At 42.7% G+C, this 25,029-nt stretch overlaps 1 protein-coding gene across 3 annotated transcripts in view; it reads left to right on the plus strand.

The window, feature by feature from the left end:
- Positions 1-6,868: 6,868 nt before the first annotated feature.
- The window catches only part of LOC128697386 (protein mono-ADP-ribosyltransferase PARP12), a 69,644-nt gene continuing 51,483 nt past the window's right edge, over positions 6,869-25,029 (plus strand). The window contains exons 1-2 of one of the 3 annotated variants that reach the window (XM_070093959.1): positions 6,869-7,030; positions 13,010-13,191. In XM_070093959.1, the coding sequence (XP_069950060.1) occupies positions 13,035-13,191 (157 nt within the window). In that variant the 5' untranslated portion in view covers positions 6,869-7,030; positions 13,010-13,034. The remainder of the gene's footprint in view (positions 7,031-13,009; positions 13,192-25,029) is intronic. The other 2 variants (XM_070093957.1, XM_070093958.1) reach the window with 2 other exon arrangements.

The raw sequence follows: 25,029 nt of genomic DNA on the forward strand, positions 1-25,029 counted from the left end.
TTACTATCATAACCAGATAAAGTTATCTGATGATTTAATAAGAGTCAGGAAAGCCGCACAATACAGTCCCAACCTGTTGCAGAAATACTGTGTTGCACAACACTGAAACATGATGCAATATCAACTTTCTCCCACTAATAGTTCAGCTCCATGAAGAATTATTCTCCAGGCTGAGGGACTGACCACCTCAAATACTTTTTCTACAAGGCTGATGGACTGATTACACCATCTTTATTTCATTACTGTTGTTCCCTATATATTTGACTGAAGAAGTCAATGATATGCCTATCAGTGTCAAGTGCAAACTCCTACTGTATGCAGATGACAGTGCTCTGTTAGTGTCAGGTAAAGACCCACAAGATATTGCTAATGTTTTAACACTGGAACTGGAGTCCTGCAGCAAATGGTTAGTAGACAACAAACTATCATTACACCTAGGGAAAACTGAAGCCATTCTCTTTGGCACGAAACATAAACTGAGAAGGGTAAATAATTTTAATGTTCAATGTAATGGGGAGCCCATCACTTTGGTTTCATCAGTAAAATATTTGGGAATCCCCTTTGACCCATGCATGTCAGGAGAATTGATAGGGAACAGTGTAGCCCTTATACAATGCCATATGGATTACGCTTGCTCTTCTTGGTACTCTGCCTTGACAAAAAAACTGAAAGATAGACTGCAAATCACCCAGAACAAAATCGTAAGATTCATCCTGGGGCTGGGACCAAGAGAACATGTAGGCCAGGAAGAATTACAGCAGTTGGATATGCTGAATGTTGAAGACAGAGTAAAACAACTGAAGATAAATCATGTTTATAAAATTGCTCACGAACAATGTCCAGAATATCTTGCTGTCAATTTTGTCAAGGTTGGGAACCAAAGCAATCATAGTACTAGGGGGAGAGAGCACAACTTTGTAGTACCCACAGTCAGTGGCCAGGCTTCAAACACCTTTTATTGTACAGCAATAAAGGAATGGAACAGACTACCCGCACATGTCAAAGCCAGTCATAGCGTGAACCAGTTCAAGAAGAGTGCCAAAAGGTGTCTGATGAATGTAGCTACAGAAAGGGAGGGGAATGATTTTCTATTTTTTAGCTAACATACGTGTAAATTTTACCTTATTCCTTGTAATGACCCTCGTATTGTAGATAGTCTTAATGACCTTGGTGTAGCAGATAGTCTTTTTAGTATGATAATAAGATGTTATCTTCATTGTAGAATAATAAGAAAATATTATAACCTTTATACTATAATAATAAGGTAAAAGGACCCCAATGGAAATAAGTCACTATGTCTGACTTTTTTGGGTTATCCTAGGTTCTCTACACATATGATGCTATGTATGATAATTCTATGTAACTGTATTTGTGTATACCTGAATAAACTTACTTACTTACTTACTGTGTAGGCGAAACTTTTCCTCAAATGTGTACCTCTTCAGTACAGGAAAGACTGTGCTATAACTTAAATTGCCAGGCATACCATCTAAAGGGGACAAAAAGATACAAAACATCCAGGCCATGGGAAAACCTGGGTAGCCACAGCCACTCAAGAGGGAGAGGTTTTTTAGTGCCAGGAAGGAAAAAAAACTGGCAGGAAATGGCAGAAATCGTACACCAAATCCAGTCATTCCTGGAGTGGAACCACAGTCGATGGCCTCCACTCCAAACCAACAGATACAGATACTAATGCCGAAAAAAAATCCCCCCCCAGTACCAACAATACCACCAGTCCGATAACATTTTTCTTTGCAAATATACAGGGTCTAAAGGCAGCAACAAACAACAAAATACCTTTCATCCGTGGACTGCTTGCAGAGGCAAAGGCAATGTTCGCGGCTTTCACTGAGACCCACATAAAGGATCACTTGGACAATGAAATATGGATCCCAGGTTACAACCTATACAGATGTGACAGAGTGAACAGGCAAAAGGGGGGGGGGGGTTGGCCTGTACATTGCAGAGTCACTTGTTTGCACAGAACTGCTTAATGCCTCAAATGACGTAGTGGAAGTTTTAGCAGTAAAGGTCGAGAACCAAAACCTAGTCATTGTGGTAGTCTACAAGCCTCCGGATGCAACATCCCAGCAATTCCAGGAACAGCTGTTAAAAATTGACCACTGTCTGGAAAATCTTCCAGCTCCTGCACCCAACATCTTGCTCCTGGGGGATTTCAACTTAAGGCACCTAAAATGGAGGAATATAGCAAATAATATTGTTGCAGTAATAACACCAGGAGGCAGCTCTGATGAAAACTCACACTCACACGAGCTTTTAAATCTCTGCACAAAATTCAATTTAAACCAGCAAATAATAGAGCCTACTAGACTGGAGAATACACTAGACCTCATATTCACTAACAATGATGATCTGATAAGAAATGTCACCATATCAAAAACAATATACTCAGATCACAACATAATTGAGGTTCAGACATGTATGCGAGGAGCCCCAGACCGACAAAATGAGACTAGTCACGAGGGAGCATTCACCAAATTCAACTTCAATAACAAAAACATAAAGTGGGACCAAGTAAACCAAGTCCTAACCGATATAAGCTGGGAAGATATACTAAGCAACACAGACCCAAACTTATGCCTAGAACAGATTAACTCGGTGGCACTCGATGTATGCACAAGGCTTATTCCTCTAAGAAAAAGGAGGAGTAGATGTAAAATAGAAAGAGACAGGCGCTCCCTTTACAGGCGACGGAAAAGAATAACAGAGCGGCTAAAAGAGGTCAATATATCTGAAATGCGCAGGGAGACACTGGTCAGAGAAATAGCAAGCATCGAACTTAAGCTAAAAGAATCCTTTAGGAGTCAGGAATCGCGGGAAGAACTAAAAGCTATAAATGAAATCGAAAGAAACCCAAAGTATTTCTTCTCCTATGCCAAATCAAAATCGAGAACAACGCCCAGTATTGGGCCCCTACTTAAACAAGATGGGTCCTACACAGATGACAGCAAGGAAATGAGTGAGCTACTCAAGTCCCAATATGACTCAGTTTTTAGCAAGCCGCTAACCAGACTGAGAGTCGAAGATCAAAATGAATTTTTTATGAGAGAGCCACAAAATTTGATTAACACAAGCCTATCCGATGTTATCCTGACGCCAAATGACTTCGAACAGGCGATAAATGACATGCCCATGCACTCTGCCCCAGGGCCAGACTCATGGAACTCTGTGTTCATCAAGAACTGCAAGAAGCCCCTATCACGAGCCTTTTCCATCCTATGGAGAGGGAGCATGGACACGGGGGTCGTCCCTCAGTTACTAAAAACAACAGACATAGCCCCACTCCACAAAGGGGGCAGTAAATCAACAGCAAAGAACTACAGACCAATAGCACTAACATCCCATATCATAAAAATCTTTGAAAGGGTCCTAAGAAGCAAGATCACCACCCATCTAGAAACCCATCAGTTACACAACCCAGGGCAACATGGGTTTAGAACAGGTCGCTCCTGTCTGTCTCAACTACTGGATCACTACGACAAGGTCCTAAATGCACTAGAAGACAAAAAGAATGCAGATGTAATATATACAGACTTTGCAAAAGCCTTCGACAAGTGTGACCATGGCGTAATAGCGCACAAAATGCGCGCTAAAGGAATAACAGGAAAAGTCGGTCGATGGATCTATAATTTCCTCACTAACAGAACACAGAGAGTAGTCGTCAACAGAGTAAAGTCCGAGGCAGCTACGGTGAAAAGCTCTGTTCCACAAGGCACAGTACTAGCTCCCATCTTGTTCCTCATCCTCATATCCGACATAGACAAGGATGTCAGCCACAGCACCGTATCTTCCTTTGCAGATGACACCCGAATCTGCATGACAGTGTCTTCCATTGCAGACACTGCAAGGCTCCAGGCGGACATCAACCAAATCTTTCAGTGGGCTGCAGAAAACAATATGAAGTTCAACGATGAGAAATTTCAATTACTCAGATATGGTAAACATGAGGAAATTAAATCTTCATCAGAGTACAAAACAAATTCTGGCCACAAAATAGAGCGAAACACCAACGTCAAAGACCTGGGAGTGATTATGTCGGAGGATCTCACCTTCAAGGACCATAACATTGTATCAATCGCATCTGCTAGAAAAATGACAGGATGGATAATGAGAACCTTCAAAACTAGGGAGGCCAAGCCCATGATGACACTCTTCAGGTCACTTGTTCTATCTAGGCTGGAATATTGCTGCACTCTAACAGCACCTTTCAAGGCAGGTGAAATTGCCGACCTAGAAAATGTACAGAGAACTTTCACGGCGCGCATAACGGAGATAAAACACCTCAATTACTGGGAGCGCTTGAGGTTTCTAAACCTGTATTCCCTGGAACGCAGGAGGGAGAGATACATGATTATATACACCTGGAAAATCCTAGAGGGACTAGTACCGAACTTGCACACGAAAATCACTCACTACGAAAGCAAAAGACTTGGCAGACGATGCACCATCCCCCCAATGAAAAGCAGGGGTGTCACTAGCACGTTAAGAGACCATACAATAAGTGTCAGGGGCCCGAGACTGTTCAACTGCCTCCCAGCACACATAAGGGGGATTACCAACAGACCCCTGGCAGTCTTCAAGCTGGCACTGGACAAGCACCTAAAGTCAGTTCCTGATCAGCCGGGCTGTGGCTCGTACGTTGGTTTGCGTGCAGCCAGCAGCAACAGCCTGGTTGATCAGGCGCTGATCCACCAGGAGGCCTGGTCACAGACCGGGCCGCGGGGGCATTGACCCCCGAAACTCTCTCCAGGTAAACTCCAGGTAATGAAGATACCCAACAGTTGCACATGCGTCTTATTCTTCAAATAGTCGGTTCTTTATACAATTTTCAATAAAATATCTGAATCTGTGGAAACAAGTTTACAAGGACTCCAATGTAAATAAGTCACTTTGACTTTTTTTGGGGGGGTTATGCTAGGTAATTTACACATGTTAATGTGATGACTGTAATAATCTAAATTTGCGCAACTAGTTATGTGTAAACCATACCCCCGGCCGGGATTGAACCCGCGGTCATAGAGTCTCAAAACTCCAGCCCGTCGCGCTAGCCACTAGACCAGCTAGCCACAATAAGATTCATCCAACTAGGTATATTTCTACACCATAGGAAAGTTAGCACAGGCACCTCTGTGACCACAAATGCAAGTTTTTACAGACGAATCTCCAGCTAGCGTGGCCGTGACGAACTCTAGCTCAAGTCCCTTCACTGCCGTCAACATGACTTAAGAAATCGTAATGAAACGATTGCAAATAAACCATACCCCCGGCCGGGATTGAACCCGCGGTCATAGAGTCTCAAAACTCCAGCCCGTCGGCAGTGAAGGGACTTGAGCTAGAGTTCGTCACGGCCACGCTAGCTGGAGATTCGTCTGTAAAAACTTGCATTTGTGGTCACAGAGGTGCCTGTGCTAACTTTCCTATGGTGTAGAAATATACCTAGTTGGATGAATCTTATTGTGGCTAGCTGGTCTAGTGGCTAGCGCGACGGGCTGGAGTTTTGAGACTCTATGACCGCGGGTTCAATCCCGGCCGGGGGTATGGTTTATTTGCAATCGTGTCATTACGATTTCTTAAGTCTAGTTATGTGTAAGTGAACTTAAATAAACTTCCTTACCCCAATGGAAATGTCTAGGACCCCAATGGAAATGTCTAGGACCCCAATGGAAATGTCTAGGACCCCAATGGAAATGTCTAGGACCCCAATGGAAATGTCTAGGACCCCAATGGAAATGTCTAAGACCCCAATGGAAATGTCTAGGACCCCAATGGAAATGTCTAGGACCCCAATGGAAATGTCTAGGACCCCAATGGAAATGTCTAGGACCCCAATGGAAATGTCTAGGACCCCAATGGAAATGTCTAGGACCCCAATGGAAATGTCTAAGACCCCAATGGAAATGTCTAGGACCCCAATGGAAATGTGTAGGACCCCAATGGAAATGTCTAGGACCCCAATGGAAATGTCTAGGACCCCAATGGAAATGTCTAGGACCCCAATGGAAATGTCTAGGACCCCAATGGAAATGTCTAGGACCCCAATGGAAATGTCTAGGACCCCAATGGAAATGTCTAGGACCCCAATGGAAATGTCTAGGACCCAAATGGAAATGTCTAGGACCCAAATGGAAATGTCTAGGACCCCAATGGAAATGTCTAGGATCCCAATGAAAATATCTAGGACCCCAATGGAAATAAGTCACTTTGACTTTTTTTTGTTTTCCTAGGTAAGTAAGTTTATTTAGGCACAGGTACAAAAATACAATTACACAAATTATCATACATAGTAACATATGTGTAAATTACCTAGGATAACCCAAAGAAGTTAGACATGTAAAATAATTGAAGTTATGTATACCAGTGCCTAAAAAACTTCCTCCAGCCTTGCCACAACTATTATTACCACACCAGTTTACCCACAGTATAGTTAGCAGAGAGAGAGAGAGAGAGAGAGAGAGAGAGAGAGAGAGAGAGAGAGAGAGAGAGGAGAGAGAGAGAGAGAGAGAGAGAGAGAGAGAGAGAGAGAGAGAGGGGGGGGAGAGAGAGAGAGCGAGAGAGAGAGAGAGAGAGAGAGAGAGAGAAGAGAGAGATGGAGAGAGAGAGAGAGAGAGAGAGAGATAGAGAGAGAGAGAGAGAGAGAGGGGGGGGGGAGAGAGAGAGAGAGAGAGAGAGAGAGAGAGAGAGAGAGAGAGAGAGAGAGAGAGAGAGAGAGAGAGAGAGAGAGAGAGAGAGAGAGAGAGAGAGAGAGAGAGAGAGAGAGAGAGAGAGAGAGAGAGAGAGAGAGAGAGAGAGAGAGAGAGAGAGAGAGAGAGAGAGAGAGAGAGAGAGAGAGAGAGTGTTGCTAAAGTTAGCAGAGTGAGAGAGACTGGTGAAGGAGGAGCCAGGGGGACACGTCTAGTTCACGTCCACCTCACTACACTCCATATTTTTATCTTCCTCGCTGGAACGACTATTTCTCGCAGTCTGCTGTGGCGGCTGGTGTAGTGGAGCTTATATACCTGCTGGAGGGAAGGTGGGTCAATATATCGCCATTATATTACTTTATTAACTCGTGGAATCTTTGTAATATGGCAAACTTAGTTCACATCCAGGCGGCCCCTATGACCCCAGTGAAAATAATATAACAACTAACTTTTTTGGGTTATCCTAGGTAATTTACCCTATGTATGATAATTGTACATGTGTACCTGTGTCTCAATAAACCTATTTGCCAAGGTGTCCCGAAACTTGATCGCTAGAGCACTCGGCTCACACACTCAGATCCGGAGTTCGAATCTCCGGTACGGCTGGATAACATTAAGGACGTGTTTCCACAAGACACCACTTGTCCATGTTCACCCATCAGTATAAAATGGGAACCTGAGTTTTAGGCGACAGGTGTGGGTCGCATCCTGGGACAAAACTAACCTAATTTTCCCGAAATGCTCGGTATAACAAGGGTCTTTCTATATAATAATAAGTCATTGATGTCAGCTATAGTCTGTATACCTTGTACATGTACTAATAAAATTATTATTATTATTATTATTTACAAGTAGTATGATAATTGTACTTATGTGCACCTATACGTAAATAAGGACAAAAAGAAGAAACTGCAGCAGGCCTACTGGCCCATGCGAGGCAGGTCCACTGACGCAACCTAGTCAGGTCCAGGTCACATCCACTTGAGGAAGGAGCACGGTATCTGACCTATTAGCACAAGCTAGTCAGGCCCAACTCACACCCACTCATGTATTTTATCTAACCTATTTTTAAAACTACACGTTTTAGCTTCTTTGACGGTACTTGGGAGTTTGTTCCACTCCTCCACAACTCTGTTACCAAACCATTGCTTTCCTGAATCTGAATTTGAAAACCATTGCTGCGAGTCCTGTCTTGGCTAGATACTTTTAGCATGCTATTTACATTCTTGATTTATTCCTGTTTTCCATTTATACACCTTAATTATATCCCCCCTAATTCTACGCCTTGCTTACCGAGGACCCCACTGGAAAAAAGTCACTTTCTCTTATTTTTTTTTTTTTTTTGGGGGGGGGGGGTTACATAAGAACATAAGAACATAAGAACGAAGGAACACTGCAGAAGGCCTACTGGCCCATGCGAGGCAGGTCCAAGTCCCTACCGGCTTAAGCCAATGCACCCAACCTAGTCAGGTCAGGTCACATTGACTCAAGGGAGGAACACGGCAACCGACCCGTTAGCACAAGCTATCAGGTCTAACTCACACCCACCCACATCTACTCATGTATTTATCCAACCTATTTTTAAAGCTACACAACGTTCTGGCCTCTATAACGGTACTTGGGAGTTTGTTCCACTCATCCACAACTCTATTACCAAACCAGTACTTTCCTATATCCCTCCTGAATCTGAATTTTTCCAACTTAAAACCATTGCTGCGAGTCCTGTCTAGGCTAGATATTTTCAGCACACTATTTACATCCCCTTTATTTATTCCTGTCTTCCACTTATAAACCTCAATCATATCCCCCCTAATTCTACGTCTTTCTAGAGAGTGCAGTTTCAGGGCCCTTAGTCTATCCTCATAGGGAAGGTTTCTGATACATGGGATCATCTTTGTCATCCTCCTTTGTACATTTTCCAGAGAATTTATATCCATTCTGTAATACGGTGACCAAAACTGTGCAGCATAATCTAAATGAGGCCTAACCAAGGATGTATAGAGTTGAAGAACAACCTGAGGACTCCTATTATTTATGCTTCTTGATATGAAGCCAAGGATTCTATTAGCTTTATTGCGAACACTTATGCACTGTTGTCTTGGTTTCAGATTACTGCTAACCAGAACTCCTAAATCTTTTTCGCAATCCGTAATATTAAGATCTACATTATTTAGTTTATATGTGGCATGGTTATTGTCCTGTCCAACATTTAGAACTTTGCATTTGTCTATATTAAACTGCATCTGCCACTTCTCCGACCACTGCATCAGTCTATTCAAATCTTCCTGGAGTGCTCGAATGTCCTCGTCAGAATGAATTCGACGGCCTATTTTGGTGTCATCGGCAAACTTGCCGATGTCGCTCTTTATGCCCTCATCTATGTCGTTTATGTAGATTGTGAACAGCAGGGGGCCCAACACTGACCCCTGTGGAACACCGCTCGTGACGCTTCCCCACTCTGATTTCTCCCCATTTATGCAAACTCTCTGCTGCCTATTTGTCAACCATGCCTCTATCCAGGAAAAAATTTCTCCTCCTATTCCATGTGCTTTAATTTTCCTCAATAGTCTCTGATGTGGGACCCTGTCAAAAGCCTTACTGAAGTCCATATACACAATATCATATTCGTTACCATGATCTACCTCCTCAAATACCTTAGTGAAAAAAGTTAATAAATTCGTAAGGCAGGAACGTCCCTTTGTAAAACCATGCTGAGATTCGTTGATTAATTTATGCTTTTCAAGGTGGCTACGAACTGCCTCGGCAATTATTGATTCCATAAATTTTCCCACTATGGAGGTTAGGCTTATTGGTCTATAGTTCGAAGCTAAGGACCTGTCACCTGTTTTGAAAATAGGTATCACATTTGCCATTTTCCACTTATCTGGCACCATGCCAGTTTGTAGTGATATGTTGAAAAGATTAGCCAAAGGTGTGCTAAGCTCCTCTTTACATTCCTTTAGAACCCTTGCATACAGTTCATCAGGGCCTGGGGATTTGTTAGGTTTTAATTTATCTATTTGCCTAAGGACCATGTCACTTGTGACCCTAATAGTGCACAGTTTATTATCGTCCTGTTCTACATAATTTATCATTACTGGAATATCACTGGTATCCTCCTGTGTAAAAACTGAGAGGAAGTATGTGTTAAAAATTCTACACATTTCCTTATCACTGTCAGTGAGCTGACCCGAGGAACTTTTGAGTGGGCCTATCTTGTCCCTGATCTTACTTCTGTATACCTGAAAGAATCCTTTTGGGTTAGTCTTCGATTCTCTTGCAACTTTAACCTCATAATCTCTTTTTGCTTTTCTAATTCCCTTTTTTATTTCTCTCTTTAACTGAATATATCGATTTCTTAATTGCCCCTCTCCTCTTTTGATTTGCCTATATATGCCTCTCTTTTGACCAATCAGATATTTTAATCTATTGTTCATCCATTTAGGATCATTTTTGTTTGATCTGATTTCCCTATTTGGAACATAATTTGACTGAGCAGCTAGAACTATGCCCTGGAAAGCATCATATCGGCAACCATCACCACCTACCTGACCCCTAGTCAGGTCATTCCAGTTCAGCCCACCTAAGTAATTTTTCAGTCCTATGAAATCAGCCAAGCGAAAGTCAGGGACGGAGACTTGATTGCCATTATTAGGGGAATTCCATGATATGTTAAAACTGAGTGATTTGTGATCACTCTCCCCAAGCTCATCATTAACCTCAAGATTATTAATTAGTGTTTCCCTACTGGCAAGAACCAAGTCAAGGAGGTTATTTCCCCTAGTTGGCTCTGTCACAAACTGTTTTAAAAAACAATCCTGGATCGTATCAAGAAAGTCACCCGACTCTAAATTTCCTGTCAAATTGCTCCAGTCAATCTGTCTATAGTTGAAATCTCCCATTAGCACAACATTTTCGTATGTAGATGCCTTACGAATTTCGTCCCATAGAAGTTTACTGCACTCCCTATCAAGATTTGGGGCCCTGTAAATCACACCCAAAATTAGTTTTTCTCGGCCCTCGAGAAGCTGTAACCAAACAGATTCAGTGGCTGACGCTTCTAATTTAATATCTTGTCTAACACAACAATTTAAATTGTCTCTGACATACATCGCTACTCCACCACCTTTCCTGTTGACCCTGTCAGTGTGGAATAATTTATAGCCTTGTATGTGACATTCAGATGGCATCTCTCTATCTTTCAGATTGAGCCAGGTCTCTGTTATAGCAATAATATCTATGTTTCCTGCACTTGCAATTAATCTTAGCTCCTCTATCTTATTTCTAACACTCCTGCTATTAGTATAGTAAACCTTAAGGGAGCTAGTCCCTTGCTGCCCTCTGCTGTCCCCCTTTGTTTTCTGACCTGTTCTATTGTCTTTATTTATAACTTCATGCTGAATGCCTTTTATACATTTACTGTTTCCAACCCTAGTGTTGCAACCTGCTTGTTTCCCACACACACCCATACCTCTATCTTCCATCAGTTTAAAATCATAGGCATTACCTAGGTAATTAACATGTATTACTTGGTAGGGTAATTGTACTTAATGCGGACCTGTACCTAAATAAACTTGCTAGGTATTTGTAAGGTGGTGGTGGTGTACATAAATACTTTCAAGATTATATTAAGCAGAATGTTAATAGTGTAAGGTAACCCAGTGAAGCCACCCTGCATGGCTTATTTCAATTATGGGTAAGATTATTGGTGAGCAAAATTATTGGTAAGATTACTGGTGAGCAAGATAATTAGTAAGATTACTGGTGAGTGAGATTATTAGTAAGATTACTGGTGAGCAAAATAATTAGTATACTGGTGAGCAAGATAATTAGTAAGCTTACTGGTGAGCAAGATAATTAGTAAGATTACTGGTAAGTGAGATTATTAGTAAGATTACTGGTGAGAGAGATTATTAGTAAGATTATTGATGGGCGAGATTATTAGTAAGATTACTGGTGAGCGAGATTATTAGTAAGATTACTGGTGAGCGAGATTATTAGTAAGTTTACTTGTGAGCGAGATTATTAGTAAGATTTTTGGTGAGATTTTTAGTAAGGTTTTTAGTAAGATTACTGGTGAGCAAGATTATTAGTAAGTTTACTGGTGAGCAAGATTATTAGTAAAATTGCTGGTGAGTGAGATTACTAGTAAGATTACTGGTGAGTTTACCTGGAGAGAGTTCCGGGGGTCAACGCCCCGGCGGCCCGGTCTGTGACTAGGCCTCATGGTGGATCAGAGCCTGGTCAACCAGGCTGTTACTGCTGGCTGCACGCAATCCAACGTACAAGCCACAGCCCGGCTGGTCAGGTACCGACTTTAGGTGCTTGTCCAGTGCCTGCTTGAAGACAGCCAGGGGTCTATTGGTAATCCCCCTTATATATGCTGGGAGGCAGTTGAACAGTCTTGGGGCCCCTGACACTTATTATATTGTCTCTTAACTTGCTAGTGACACCCCTGCTTTTCATTGGGGGGATGTTGCATCGTCTGCCGAGTCTTTTGCTTTCGTTGCGAGTGATTTTTGTGTGCAAGTTCGGTACTAGTCCCTCTAGGATTTTCCAGGTGTATATAATCATGTATCTCTCCTGCCTGCATTCCAGGGAGAACAGGTTCAGGAACTTCAAGCACTCCCAGTAATTGAGGTGTTTTATCTCCGTTATGCGTGCCGTGTAGGTTCTCTGTACATTTTCTAGGTCAGCAGTTTCACCTGCCTTGAAAGGTGCTGTTAGTATGCAGCAATATTCCAGCCTAGATAGAACAAGCGACCTGAAGAGTGTCATCATGGGCCTGTCATTTTTCTAGCAGATGCGATTGATACAATGTTATGGTCCTTGAAGGTGAGATCCTCCGACATGATCACTCTCAGGTCTTTGATGTTGGTTTTTCGCTCTATTTTGTGGCCGGAAATTGTTTTGTAGTCTGATGAAGTTTTAATTATTAGCAAGATTATTAGTAAGATTACTGGTGAGCGAGATAAGAATTTGGCTAAATGGTGAAAAACTATAATTAGCCATTAGTGTTATTTATTAATTAGCTCTGCCAGGAGTAATTAGGAAGCTCAATCCTTAGTCCTTATATAAGTAAGTAAGTAAGTAAGTAAGTAAATTTATTCAGGTATACACAATACAGTTACATAGAATTATCATACATAGCAGCATATGTGTAGAGAACCTAGGATAACCCAAAAAAGTCAGACAGAGGGACTTATCCTCTGTTTGAAAAGTGAGATAGAAACCTTATTGTAGAAGCTAGGTGAGGTACAATAGATTTATTAGTGCAGAGTACAATACTACTGTGTGTCTTCCCACAGGTGGCAAGTAGTTACATAAGGCACAATGTGTGATAGAGGCAGTGGCAGAGGTTATGGCAGAGGTCGTGGTCGAGGAAGAGGAAGAGGCATGCACAACTTCCAACAAACTATGGATGCTAATTTTCAAGAGCTGGATAAGAATACCAGACTTTTGAGAGTTATATCAGACACAGTGAATGCATGTGAGTATTGTAAGCAGAGGTGAGTTAGAGCTCGTTCACTCATGTTTGACCAAATCATTTTTTAAATTCTCAGCAGATCACTGAACCCTTTGTGGGTTTATAACAAATGTACTTAGTAGTATAGTCTACAGACAGATAAATATGGAATGGTGGTAGGATGGGAATAAATAATCAGTAGGAATTAATCTTAAGGCAAAGAAATTTGAAATGGTAATACTGATTCAGTACTGTACATAAGTTTAACAATTTCATCTCCACTTGAGACTTATCTTGCAAACAACACCCAAGAGGCCCATACCAACATAGGTAGCTATCTGGCCGATAATTACATAGTCTTATGTGGCTCCTGCCGCAACCTTTGAATTAGCCTCTATCATTAAATCACTTGAAAATTCATCTAGTACAATAGAAAAAGACCCCTATCTACAAAAAAGCTCCATGAATATTATCATTACCTATTTGACATTGGAAGGTAAAGGCAAAGGTATCAAAGGTGATCTACAAGCAACTGTACTCATACATAACTAAACATAATGTTCTTATTGCTTGCCAGTTTGAGTACAAATACTTTTATTTCTTTAATGCAGTATACATATAATGTAGTTCACATGTAATAAAATATTGTTAGTCACAAAAGAAAGCCACTAGCATGTGGTGCATAAATTAGACACATAGTGATAGTCAACACGGTGGCCTGTGACCTAGTGGCAGTAACTCTTGCTTCACATGGTGAGAGTCCAGGTTTGATTCCCAGCATAGGGTGAAAATATTGGGCATGTTTCCTTACACCAGTTGCCTATGTTAACCCATCAGTAAAATGGGTACCTATGTGTTAGTTGACTGGTGTAGGTTGCATCCTGGGACAAAATTGACTTAATTTGCCCAGAATGCTCTGCATAACAAGTGGCTTTCTGTATATAGTAGTATGTCATTGATGTCAGCTAGGCCTGGACACCTTGTATATGTACTTGTAGAAATAAAAATAGTATTATTATGATGTTGGGCACAAATGCCATAGGTGAGGGAAGGGTAGATTAGAGATTGGTATAGTGTAAGTAGTGTTGTTTGAGGTAGTACATAGTAACATTATCTTGGAGAGGATGCCTCCTGTGGGCCCTTGATGCAGGTGCACCTCAGGTGATGTTATTTTCAATATGACACCTCTCCTCTACAGTGATGGCTCGTAGCTAAAATTTGTGGAGGTGTTGCTGTGTTGCACACAGTTCCATACAAGGATTTTTGTAACTTTTGTATGTACTAGGGGATGGCTACTGACATTAAGCTTAAGGATTATATAATGTACAAGTATAAAGAAAGAATTAAAAAAAAAAAAGACTCATTATATTGAATATTACCTGGAGAGAGTTTCGGGGGTCAACGCCCCCGCGGCCCGGTCTGTGACCAGGCCTCAACATGACTCACGAAATCGTAACGACACGATTGCAAACAAACCATACCACGGGCAGGTATGGAGTTTTGAGACTCCCTGACCGCGGGTTCAATCCCGCCCGTGGTATGGTTTGAATATTATCAATAATATCGAGTGACAATAGGGGGTGCTGCAGTTCCGCAGTGCCTATACACAAGCTGCCACTGATCCTCTATCTATTTTGATACTATTGGTGGAATCTACTTGATACTTGGTGGCCCGGTGGCCTGGAGGCTAAAGCTCCCGCTTCACACACGGAGGGCCCGGGTTTGATTCCCGGCGGGTGGAAACATTTCGACATGTTTCCTTACACCTGTTGTCCTGTTCACCTAGCAGCAAATAGGTACCTGGGTGTTAGTCGACTGGTGTGGGTCGCATCCTGGGGGACAAGATTAACCCTTTGACTGTTTCAGGCCCCTCTCTGAAACTGTCATTCTATGTCGCCAAATATTCGAAAAAAAAAAATTATTTTTTCTTATGAAAATGTTAGGAATATTTTTGTGAGTGTTTTACCTGGAGTTTACCTGGAGAGAGTTCCGGGGGTCAACGCCCCCGCGGCCCAGTCTGTGACCAGGCCTCCTGGTGGATCAGAGCCTGATCAACCATGCTGTTACTGCTGGCTGCACGCAAACCAACGTACAAGCCACAGCCCGGCTGATCAGGAACCGACTTTAGGTGCTTGTCCAGTGCCAGCTTGAAGACTGCCAGGGGTCTGTTGGTAATCCCCCTTATGTATGCTGGGAGGCAGTTGAACAGTCTTGGGCCCCTGACACTTATAGTATGGTCTCTTAACGTGCTAGTGACACCCCTGCTTTATATTGGGGGATGTTGCATCGTCTGCCAAGTCTTTTGCTTTCCTAGTGAGTGATTTTCGTGTGCAAGTTTGGTACTAGTCCCTCTAGGATTTTCCAGGTGTATATAATCATGTATCTCTCCCGCCTGCGTTCCAGGGAATACAGGTTCAGGAACCTCAAGCGCTCCCAGTAATTGAGGTGTTTTATCTACGTTATGCTCGCCGTGAAGGTTCTCTGTACATTTTCTAGGTCAGCAATTTCACATGCCTTGAAAGGTGCTGTTAGTGTGCAGCAATATTCCAGCATAGATAGAACAAGTGACCTGAAGAGTTTCATCATGGGCTTGGCATCCCTAGTTTTGAAGGTTCTCATTATCCATCCTGTCATTTTTCTAGCAGATGCGATTGATACAATGTTATGGTCCTTGAAGGTGAGATCCTCCGACATGATCACTCCCAGGTCTTTGACGTTGGTGTTACGCTCTATTTTGTGGCCAGAATTTGTTTTGTACTCTGATGAAGATTTAATTTCCTCGTGTTTACCATATCTGAGTAATTGAAATTTCTCATCGTTGAACTTCATATTGTTTTCTGCAGCCCATTATTAAGCCTAAAAAAAATTTTTGCCATCAGTACTTACCGAGATATAGAGCCGCAAAGTTTGCAGAAAGTGATATGCGTACGGCAACAGCGGCGACTGCCGCCCACCCGATATTCTTTTATTTACTCTAATTCAAAGGTTTCTTGCATTTTTCAATATTTTTCTGTTCCAGGTAACTTACGTGGCCTTTGAAACCAATGTAAGGTGCATTGTTCACATATACACTCACTGTTTACAACACAACAGAACAAACTTTATCACTATTAGTTTGTGTATACACTTTGTTTACACAAACAAACAATACAAAACAATGTTTATTACTATTGTTCCATAATATATATACATATGTACAGTCACTAAACATGTTCCTAGAACTGCTGCAGCTTGTGGAACTCTTTGAAACATGGGTATATGCAGAGGGGCACTTCACACTCCTCACACATAAAACGAGTGTCTCTGCGTGTTTGTGGGCGTTTTGTGGTATGCATACATACATAACACCTCTTCTGAGCATTTTTCTTGGCAGTAGTAGGAGGCAGTTGTATGGGGTAGTGATACCAGGCCTGAAACGAGATGACGTGTGTGGGCGCTGGTCTATTGCAGGAGTTGCTCCTTGGTACTTTGCAATTCTTTGTCTGATTACTGACAGGCAAAATTCACCATATTTTGGTGTTTTGTTGATCTTCAACTTGTATATGTTATAAGCATTTAGCATAGAGATATCAACAAGATGGAAAAAAAGTTTTATATACCACTTATAACTCTTGCGTACACAGTCTGCAAACCCAATCTGCATGTCACATTTGTCCACTAAGCGCATATTGAGGTTGTAGTCCATGACAGCTGCAGGCTTTAGAATGGGTTCATTGGTCTCTCTGTTGTCCCTGCCACTGGGTACCATTTCGTTTCTGTGAACTGATGTCAACAATGTGACATCACGTTTGTCATGCCACCGAAATGCCATGATGTCATTGGCAGCAAAGGCTTGCACCTCACCTCTGCGAGTGCCAGCGTCGAACCTTGGCATATGTTTACGATTACCACGCACTGTGCCACACACGTCTGTCAAATTCCCTCGCAAGAAATCACTGAGTAAGGGGCTTGTGTACCAGTTATCAGTAAATAACATATGCCCCTTACCAAGATATGGTTCCATCATTGTTCGAACCACATCACCAGAGATACCCAATAACTTCATGGTATCTCTCAAAGTATTATTGCCAGTGTACACAATGATATCCAAAACTAGACCACTTCTGCAATCACACAGTACAAATAGCTTTATACCAAAGCGTTTCCTCTTGCTTAGTATATATTGCTTGAATGAGAGTCTTCGTTTGAATAAAATCAAGGACTCATCAATAACAAGCTTCCTGAAGGGATAAAAATACATGCAGCACTTTTGTTTCAGGTACATAAACACATTTCTGATCTTGTATAACCTGTCGCTTCTGTCAGGCCTGGTTTTGTCTGAAAAGTGTAACATACGTAACAGTATCAGGAAACGATTGACACCTATAATGTCACTAAAACCTGGAGTTGAAATCAGGCGTTCTGTTGCCCAGTATGTGGTGACAGTGTGCTTATACACATGTGGCATAAGCATTATTGTGGCAAAAAACAGGTACATCTCTGCCACAGTTGTCTCCTTCCACTTGTGTAGCCATGATTTTGGTGAGAGAATTGTATTTGCCATGGTGTAATCACAGTATGTGTTTGTTTCCCTGACAATGATGTCCATCAGGGGTTCATCGAAGAATAACTCAAAGCAGTCCAGTTCACTGGCATTGTTCCCAAGTGGACAAGATGGCTTTATTCCACTTTGTGTTTCATCAAAGTCATGGGGACTGGGAACAAACTTGTCACCGTCCTGCCAATCCCAGATGCGGTCTGCTGGTGGGGTCTGGATATTGTACCGTGATTGTGGTTGTGCAGGTTGTGGTGGTGCAGGTTGTGGGAGTGTGGGGTAGGGTGAGGCTGGTTGTTGTGCAGAGTCAGCAGTGTGGGTAGTAGCGTGGCCCGCTGATGGTGCCACATGGGCCGTGCCACCCTCACTATCACCACCACTGCCTGCTCCATCACTCACATCATTCATACCCATCGTTACAATATCGTCATCTTCACTATCAGGTCGTGGTGTAGGGCCACGGGATGTGCTCCCAGAGTTTCTCCTTCCCCTTGGAACAACATATGAAACACTACCAGACCGCATGCTACGTCGTACATACTGCCGCTTCACTGGGGAATATTCACTCTCACTGTCACTAGAACTGCTTTCAATGACCTTGAAATCACTATCACTATCACTGCTATCATCTGGGTGTTGTACACGACCAAATAGTTTCCTCTTTCGTCCTGGTACAGGCGAACGTGAACGTGAACAAGCCGGCCCAGCACCAGAGGTGGAAGGTTGTGGGTCATCTGGGTTTTCATCACTAATTACGTTATCCTGGGCACTTTTTCCAGTAACACTCACTTCAAAACCCTGGAATTCACTGTCACTGACATTTTCATCACTGTTAGAGCTATCACTTGGGAACAAAAGACCTCCAATCCGCCGAGGAGTGAGGAACTTCTTACCGAGAGGCGTGGTGAAAATGGACTAACAACATGGCGTTCCCACAATGCACCGCTGGGTCCCAGATTTTTTTCACAGGGTGCACACCAACCACTGAGACCCATTCTTTCTCATGTAGGCCTACCAGGTCTTTCCCGCTTGATTTGAAGCCGCTAGAATTTGTGCGTATAAATACGTCGGAAACATTGGCTCGTAAGACGTATTTATACGTCGGAAACAGTCAAAAGGTTAAGGACCCCAATGGAAATAAGTTAGACAGTCCTCGATGATGCACTGACTTTCATGGGTTATCCTGGGTGGCTAACCCTCTGGGGTTAAAAATCCGAACGAAATCTTATCTTATCTTATTATCCTATCTGTCTGGTTTCACAGATTTGTGGTAGGGTCTTAGATTTATACTTAATCTGCTGCTTGAAGTCTGGGCATGCCCTGGGCACCTTGATCATACTTGATCATGTAGCTGTCTCCCCATAGGCAACCGAGCCAGTGACATGGTTATCTTGTAGGGTATGTTAATATATGGTATTGTAGGATTGTCATGGAGACTGCATCTATGCAGTTACTAAAAACAACAGACATAGCCCCACTCCACAAAGGGGGCAGTAAAGCAACAGCAAAGAACTACAGACCGATAGCACTAACATCCCATATCATAAAAATCTTTGAAAGGGTCCTAAGAAGCAAGATCACCACCCATCTAGAAACCCATCAGTTACACAACCCAGGGCAACATGGGTTTAGAACAGGTCGCTCCTGTCTGTCTCAACTATTGGATCACTACAACAAGGTCCTAAATGCACTAGAAGATAAAAAGAATGTAGATGTAATATATACAGACTTTGCAAAAGCCTTCGACAAGTGTGACCATGGCGTAATAGCGCACAAAATGCGTGCTAAAGGAATAACAGGAAAAGTCGGTTGATGGATCTATAATTTCCTCACTAACAGAACACAGAGAGTAGTCGTCAACAGAGTAAAGTCCGAGGCAGCTACGGTGAAAAGCTCTGTTCCACAAGGCACAGTACTCGCTCCCATCTTGTTCCTCATCCTCATATCCGACATAGACAAGGATGTCAGCCACAGCACCGTGTCTTCCTTTGCAGATGACACCCGAATCTGCATGACAGTGTCTTCCATTGCAGACACTGCAAGGCTCCAGGCGGACATCAACCGAATCTTTCAGTGGGCTGCAGAAAACAATATGAAGTTCAACGATGAGAAATTTCAATTACTCAGATATGGTAAACACGAGGAAATTAAATCTTCATCAGAGTACAAAACAAATTCTGGCCACAAAATAGAGCGAAACACCAACGTCAAAGACCTGGGAGTGATCATGTCGGAGGATCTCACCTTCAAGGACCATAACATTGTATCAATTGCATCTGCTAGAAAAATGACAGGATGGATAATGAGAACCTTCAAAACTAGGGAGGCCAAGTCCATGATGACACTCTTCAGGTCACTTGTTCTATCTAGGCTGGAATATTGCTGCACACTAACAGCACCTTTCAAGGCATGTGAAATTGCTGACCTAGAAAATGTACAGAGAACCTTCACGGCACGCATAACGGAGATAAAACACCTCAATTACTGGGAGCGCTTGAGGTTCCTGAACCTGTATTCCCTGGAATGCAGGCGGGAGAGATACATGATTATATACACCTGGAAAATCCTAGAGGGACTAGTACCGAACTTGCACACGAAAATCACTCACTACGAAAGCAAAAGACTTGGCAGACGATGCAACATCCCCCCAATGAAAAGCAGGGGTGTCACTAGCACGTTAAGAAACCATACAATAAGTGTCAGGGGCCCGAGACTGTTCAACTGCCTCCCAGCATACATAAGGGGGATTACCAACAGACCCCTGGCAGTCTTCAAGCTGGCACTGGACAAGCACCTAAAGTTGGTTCCTGACCAGCCGGGCTGTGGCTCGTACGTTGGTTTGCGTGCAGCCAGCAGCAACAGCCTGGTTGATCAGGCTCTGATCCACCAGGAGGCCTGGTCACAGACCGGGCCGCGGGGGCGTTGACCCCCGGAACTCTCTCCAGGTAAACTCCAGACTCTTCAGCTGCCTTCAAGAAGGTGCTGGACAGACACCTCAAGTCAGTCAGTACCTGATCAGCCAGGCTGTGGTTTGTACATCAGTTTGCATGCAGCCAGTAGTAACAGCCTGGTTGATCAGGCCCTGATCCACTGCGAGGTCTGGTCACAGAACGAGCCATGAGGGCATTGACCCCTCTGTTTTGGCCTCCCTCTGTTTTGGTGTTCTTGCAGATTACCCTTTTAACCCCTTGACTGTCGCCACTCCAAATCCTGAGGTGTCTCTTGGTGTTGAAAAAATTAAAAAAAAAAAAAATCGTATGAAATGATAGAGAATCTTTTCCTGATAGTAATGGCACCAAAAGAATGAAATTTGATGGAAAACTGATGGAATTACGCTCTCGCAAAGTTAGCGACCGCAGCAATATTTACGAATCGTCGATTTCGCCCACTTTGAGCCCTATTTTCGGCTAATTCCATTGTTCCAGTCAACCAGACTCATAGCTATTTCTTTAGAACTCCATTTTTCTATTGATTGAGTACAAGAAACTGCCCATTTACCAATTTCAACTACCCAATAACATGGTCAGAAATTTGCAATTTGGCCAATTTCACGAAAATTAAAAAATATGACAATTTCAAAACAGGGTCCAGAATGAACAATGCAGATGTTCCTGGCTCTAAAATAACATTTTCTTTGTTCATCAGTCATGTCTCCAGGCCCCTCTGATATTACTCTTGCTTTCTGTTTTGAATTTTTGTTCAAACAAAAAATAGAAGATTTATTGTTATGCAGACTACGGCAATATTGTAATAATTGTATGAATAATGTCAACCCATTTATGACTGCATATTAGAATGGCTAGTTGGACATTTGTTGGACAATGACATCATTTGTTTACTTTTGAACATCGGCAAAAATCAAACATCTCCCATACTTTGAGCTCCATTTCAAGGTTCTTTTCATAGTAAAACCAATGAAAATCACCTCTATTTCTGTAATATGTTTTCCATTCTATCAAATGAGACCAAGAAAACGAGAATACAACCATAAATACTATACGAAAATAGACCACAAAGTCAGCATTTTAATTAAAAAAACGGTCGGAGTTTTTTTTTTCTCATTATGCACTGCATGCTGCAGGATTTTTTTTTATATGGTGCACACTGACTGTGCAGACCCATTCTCTTACATGTGGGCCTACCAGCTTTCTCCTGCTTGATTTGAAGCTGTTGGAATTTTAAGAGTATATACAGTATACGTCAAACACGGTGGCTCGTAAAACATACATGTATATACGACCGAAACAGTCAAAGGGTTAATTGCTCCATGATATTACCTGGAGTTTACCTGGAGAGAGTTCCGGGGGTCAACGCCCCCGCGGCCCGGTCTGAGACCAGGCCTCCTGGTGGATCAGAGCCTGATCAACCAGGCTGTTGCTGCTGGCTGCACGCAAACCAACATACGAGCCACAGCCCGGCTGATCCGGAACTGACTTTAGGTGCTTGTCCAGTGCCAGCTTGAAGACTGCCAGGGGTCTGTTGGTAATCCCCCTTATGTATGCTGGGAGGCAGTTGAACAGTCTCGGGCCCCTGACACTTATTGTATGGTCTCTTAACGTGCTAGTGACACCCCTGCTTTTCATTGGGGGGATGGTGCATCGTCTGCCAAGTCTTTTGCTTTCGTAGTGGGTGATTTTCGTGTGCAAGTTCGGTACTAGTCCCTCTAGGATTTTCCAGGTGTATATAATCATGTATCTCTCCCTCCTGCGTTCCAGGGAATACAGGTTTAGGAACCTCAAGCGCTCCCAATAATTGAGGTGTTTTATCTCCGTTATGCGCGCCGTGAAAGTTCTCTGTACATTTTCTAGGTCGGCAATTTCACCTGCCTTGAAAGGTGCTGTTAGTGTGCAGCAATATTCCAGCCTAGATAGAACAAGTGACCTGAAGAGTGTCATCATGGGCTTGGCCTCCCTAGTTTTGAAGGTTCTCATTATCCATCCTGTCATTTTTCTAGCAGATGCGATTGATACAATGTTATGGTCCTTGAAGGTGAGATCCTCCGACATGATCACTCCCAGGTCTTTGACGTTGGTGTTTCGCTCTATTTTGTGGCCAGAATTTGTTTTGTACTCTGATGAAGATTTAATTTCTTCATGTTTACCATATCTGAGTAATTGAAATTTCTCATCGTTGAACTTCATATTGTTTTCTGCAGCCCACTGAAAGATTTGGTTGATGTCTGCCTGGAGCTTTGCAGTGTCTGCAATGGAAGACACTGTCATGCAGATTCGGGTGTCATCTGCAAAGGAAGACACGGTGCTGTGGCTGACATCCTTGTCTATGTCGGATATAAGGATGAGGAACAAGATGGGAGCGAGTACTGTGCCTTGTGGAACAGAGCTTTTCACCGTAGCTGCCTCGGACTTTACTCTGTTGACGACTACTCTCTGTGTTCTGTTAGTGAGGAAATTATAGATCCATCGACCGACTTTTCCTGTTATTCCTTTAGCACGCATTTTGTGCGCTATTACGCCATGGTCACACTTGTCGAAGGCTTTTGCAAAGTCTGTATATATTACATCTGCATTCTTTTTGTCTTCTAGTGCATTTAGGACCTTGTCGTAGTGGTCCAATAGTTGAGACAGACAGGAGCGACCTGTTCTAAACCCATGTTGCCCTGGGTTGTGTAACTGATGGGTTTCTAGATGCGTGGTGATCTTGCTTCTTAGGACCCTTTCAAAGATTTTTATGATATGGGATGTTAGTGCTATTGGTCTGTAGTTCTTTGCTGTTGCTTTACTGCCCCCTTTGTGGAGTGGGGCTATGTCTGTTGTTTTTAGTAACTGTGGGACGACCCCCGTGTCCATGCTCCCTCTCCATAGGATGGAAAAGGCTCGTGATAGGGGCTTCTTGCAGTTCTTGATGAACACAGAGTTCCATGAGTCTGGCCCTGGGGCAGAGTGCATGGGCATGTCATTTATCGCCTGTTCGAAGTCATTTGGCGTCAGGATAACATCAGATAGGCTTGTGTTAATCAAATTTTGTGGCTCTCTCATAAAAAATTAATTTTGATCTTCGACTCTCAGTCTGGTTAGCGGCTTGCTAAAAACTGAGTCATATTGGGACTTGAGTAGCTCACTCATTTCCTTGTTGTCATCTGTGTAGGACCCATCTTGTTTAAGTAGGGGCCCAATACTGGACGTTGTTCTCGATTTTGATTTGGCATAGGAGAAGAAATACTTTGGGTTTCTTTCGATTTCATTTATGGCTTTTAGTTCTTCCCGCGATTCCTGACTCCTAAAGGATTCTTTTAGCTTAAGTTCGATGCTTGCTATTTCTCTGACCAGTGTCTCCCTACGCATTTCAGATATATTGACCTCTTTTAGCCGCTCTGTTATTCTTTTCCGTCGCCTGTAAAGGGAGCGCCTGTCTCTTTCTCTTTTACATCTACTCCTCCTTTTTCTTAGAGGAATAAGCCTTGTGCATACATCGAGTGCTACCGAGTTAATCTGTTCTAGGCATAAGTTGGGGTCTGTGTTGCTTAGTATATCATCCCAGCTTATATCGGTTAGGACTTGGTTTACTTGGTCCCACTTTATGTTTTTGTTATTGAAGTTGAATTTGGTGAATGCTCCCTCGTGACTAATCTCCTTATGTCGGTCTGGGGCTCCGCGCATACATGACTGAACCTCAATTATGTTGTGATCTGAGTATATTGTTTTTGATATGGTGATATTTCTTATCAGATCATCATTGTTAGTGAAGATGAGGTCTAGTGTATTCTCCAGTCTAGTAGGCTCTATTATTTGCTGGTTTAAATTGAATTTTGTGCAGAGATTTAAAAGCTCGCGTGAGTGTGAGTTTTCATCAGAGCTGCCTCCTGGTGTTATTACTGCAACAATATTATTTGCTATATTCCTCCATTTTAGGTGCCTTAAGTTGAAATCCCCCAGGAGCAAGATGTTGGGTGCAGGAGCTGGAAGGTTTTCCAGACAGTGGTCAATTTTTAACAGCTGTTCCTGGAATTGCTGGGATGTTGCATCCGGAGGCTTGTAGACTATCACAATGACTAGGTTTTGGTTCTCGACCTTTACTGCTAAAACTTCCACTACATCATTTGAGGCATTTAGCAGTTCTGTGCAAACAAGTGACTCTGCAATGTACAGGCCAACCCCCCCCTTTTGCCTGTTCACTCTGTCACATCTGTATAGGTTGTAACCTGGGATCCATATTTCGTTGTCCAAGTGATCCTTTATGTGGGTCTCAGTGAAAGCCGCGAACATTGCCTTTGCCTCTGCAAGCAGTCCACGGATGAAAGGTATTTTGTTGTTTGTTGCTGGCTTTAGACCCTGTATATTTGCAAAGAAGAATGTTATCGGACTGGTGGT

The sequence above is a fragment of the Cherax quadricarinatus genome, chromosome 44 (genome assembly GCF_038502225.1).
Source record: "Cherax quadricarinatus isolate ZL_2023a chromosome 44, ASM3850222v1, whole genome shotgun sequence".
Classification (NCBI taxonomy): domain Eukaryota; kingdom Metazoa; phylum Arthropoda; class Malacostraca; order Decapoda; family Parastacidae; genus Cherax; species Cherax quadricarinatus.